Here is a 3,069-nt window from a genome sequence, read left to right as displayed (position 1 = left end):
ATACGCTGATGATTGCGTTCTAGTTGCAAAAACGTTACAGCAATTACAAGAAATGTTGAACACATATACCTGGGCATACGAGGCTTTGGGTCTTAAGCTGAACATCGATAAAACTAAAATCATGTGCACTCCCCCGGAAGATCATAACAATGCTATAGAAATCGGAGAACTATTGGAATACGTAGCGGAATTCAGTTACCTCGACATGCGACAGTGTGATTTCGAGGTTAAGAATAATAATTGACGGTAGACCACTTTTTTTGGTTCCCGATTTAAAAATTATGGAGATACGGAGAAACCAATATCCACTTTATCCATCTTAAAACATTCTTTGGGATTAAGTTTTTCAAGTTTGACAATGTTTTCAACTTGACAATTGACATGAACTTTTCTTCCTTTCAGAACCGTTCTCGAGTAGCCCAGGCTTAAAGATCTGGAATTTGAAATTCGTGAATGCGGAAGAGTAAATAAGGTTTTAAAGCCCAATGTCCTATAATGTTAGTTTTTAAGGCCTTATTGTGCAGAGGATGTTGTTTTGTTAATTGACTCATTCAAACTGTCCTGATGATGGGAATGAAATTCTCGAAAGCTTGACAAATTGAATAAGTAGATTTATTAGCCTGTGTGGCGATTATTGACTGCATCTTCACTTAAATTTTGAATGTTTTCTTAACTTAGTCAATCACGACTAAATCTGCTCTTTTTTTATATTTAAGAACATCTTAATGCATATTCATATTTTCTAGGTTGATTCAGTTGCTGATTATATAAAGAGTAATAAGACATTAAATTTGGAGTACAATCGAAATTGTGCAAAGTACATAAGCTCTGAATGGTACCAATTAAATGTGAGGTATGAACTGAACGTTATATATGAGAGGCATATATTATTATTAAGGTACTTCGAAAAAAAACTTTTAGTTTCAATTTAGTAAATTACTAATAAGGGTTTTTCAGTTATGCAGATGTATTATGCAATTCTTTTATTACAAGATTGGTTATTTGCAGCCTTATGTGTCTGGGCATATCAATATTGCCACTTATAACATCATTTGTCAGCATGTTTAAGGGTGTAAGTAAATTACAATAATGAAATTAGATTTCATATTCTATTTAAATGTGGGAATAAGAGATAGATATGGTATGAATGAAACAAAAAAAAACACGCAACGATATCTGATAAAGACTCTTTAGCCATCGTTCACCGTTTCGTCATCATTATTTGTCAAATATGAGTTTTAGGGTATGTCTTAGATCAGTTCATATTGTTTAGAACATTTTAAGTACCATTGCGATCAAAAAAAGTAGTACAACAAAATATGATTTAATCTGCTGGTCTATAATAAAATATTTTTAAAACTTGAAAAATTGCCCATTTTTAAAAGGTACGTAAATTTTTTATACTTTTATTTCGCCACGTATTACCAAATTCATGGTAACACCTAAAATGTTAGGTGGCATAATTGTATTGTTTTCATAGTGACGACGATATCCACTTCTCGATATACTTATAGACCAGGAGTTCTATCTGGGACTACTAATTCTTGTACTACTTTTTTTTTATCGCAATGGTACGTTCCTATATTAGTAGTTGAGCGAGTTCCATTTTTTTCGGTATTTATTTATTTTTTATTTAACTCTCATCAGTTACGATCCCTTTCGAAGTCCAATCGTTTGGACTGTTAAAATTAATTTCATTCATATACGGCGTCTACGGGCAAGTAGAGTATGTTGTAGTCCTGAAAATGCACTTTACAAAACCGTTTCGTTTTTGTTCCAGAGATATTCGTTGTTAAATATTTTGGAAAACAGAAAAAAACTATTTCTTTTGTAGATTTTCACAAATAACTCAAGATCTGTTAGAATTATTAAAAAACGGTGTGCGGCTGTCAATTCTACGTAAAATGAACTATCAGTAGGAATATCTTGGTTGTGATCTGAGGGATTTCGGTCTTTGACAAAATCGACAGGGGTGCTGGAGGAATTTTTTCCTAAAAATTTTGAAAATCGTTTCTTGTTTGTTTCAGTATGTTGTGGGTTCCGAAAATGACTTACAAAACCGTTTCTGTTTTGTTCCAGAGATATCTCTGCCGTTAAATATCTTGGAAACAGAAAAACTATTTCTTTGTAGATTTTCACAAATAACTCAAGATCTGTTAGAATTCATTAAAAACGGTAAAAGTGGCTGTCAATTCTACGTAAAATGAACTATCACCAAGCATATTTTAGCTGTAACTGAGACATTTCCTGGTTCTTGACAAAATCGACAGGGTGCTGAGTAACTCTTTTCCAAAATTCCTTTGAAAATCGTTTTGCTTGTTTCGTAGTATGTTGTAGTCCTGAAAATGCACTTTACAAAACCGTTTCGTTTTTGAGATTTGCGCATTTTATTCCAGATATATTCGTTGTTAAATATTTCGGAAAACAGAAAAGTAGTAGTAGAGTGTTCTACAAGCGTCTCTTTCTCGAGAAAAAGAATTTATAAGCTTAGCAATGAGCTCTTGTTCATTTTGGTTAAATCTTTGCATAATCTAATGCATTTTTGCAATAAAAAAAATTGAATTTTGTTTTACAGCAACAATCAAATTTTAATTTTGACATTGATCGATGTCCGTCAATAAAATTATAACCCCAAATCGAATGACAATGACAATCATTACTAAAAAGAATATGCACTAATTTAGGAAATGCCGTATTGACGTCATCAATTTCTTTATCATCTGGTTGGCAAGTGATTGAGAGAGTTTGACAATATATGACGTGACGTTGAACGATGGCTGACCATTCATTCTATAGTATAGATTTGAACGGGTCTGTTACAGTAGCCCCCCCCGGTCCTCCAAACTCTTTAATATTTTAGCACCATTGCACCCACTTAGCACTACCTAGCACCCAACGTACAGAGCTAGCACCACAACCCATAGCGAGTTACAGGACATTTTTGCCGGGAGGGCTAATGTAACGCTAGCCTCCCTCGGTTGAATTTTTCCCTTAAAACCCCAGCACCCCATTGCATCCACCTAGTAATCTCACTCCAGCAATAATACGTAACTGAACGAAGTACATCAG

General features: G+C 33.8%; 1 protein-coding gene across 1 annotated transcript in view; it reads left to right on the top strand.

The window, feature by feature from the left end:
* Positions 1–746: 746 nt before the first annotated feature.
* The window catches only part of LOC115878447, a gene marked incomplete at its 5' end in the record, with an annotated part of 14,180 nt that continues 11,857 nt past the window's right edge, over positions 747–3,069 (top strand). The window contains 2 exons of the mRNA XM_030894957.1: positions 747–898; positions 958–1,072. Coding sequence (XP_030750817.1) covers positions 747–898; positions 958–1,072 — 267 coding nt within the window. The remainder of the gene's footprint in view (positions 899–957; positions 1,073–3,069) is intronic.

The sequence above is a fragment of the Sitophilus oryzae genome, unplaced genomic scaffold, assembly GCF_002938485.1.
Source record: "Sitophilus oryzae breed Bouriz unplaced genomic scaffold, Soryzae_2.0 scaffold_1512_pilon_pilon, whole genome shotgun sequence".
In the NCBI taxonomy this organism is placed as follows: Eukaryota; Metazoa; Arthropoda; class Insecta; order Coleoptera; family Curculionidae; genus Sitophilus; species Sitophilus oryzae.
This window is presented reverse-complemented; position numbering and strand designations above follow the sequence as displayed.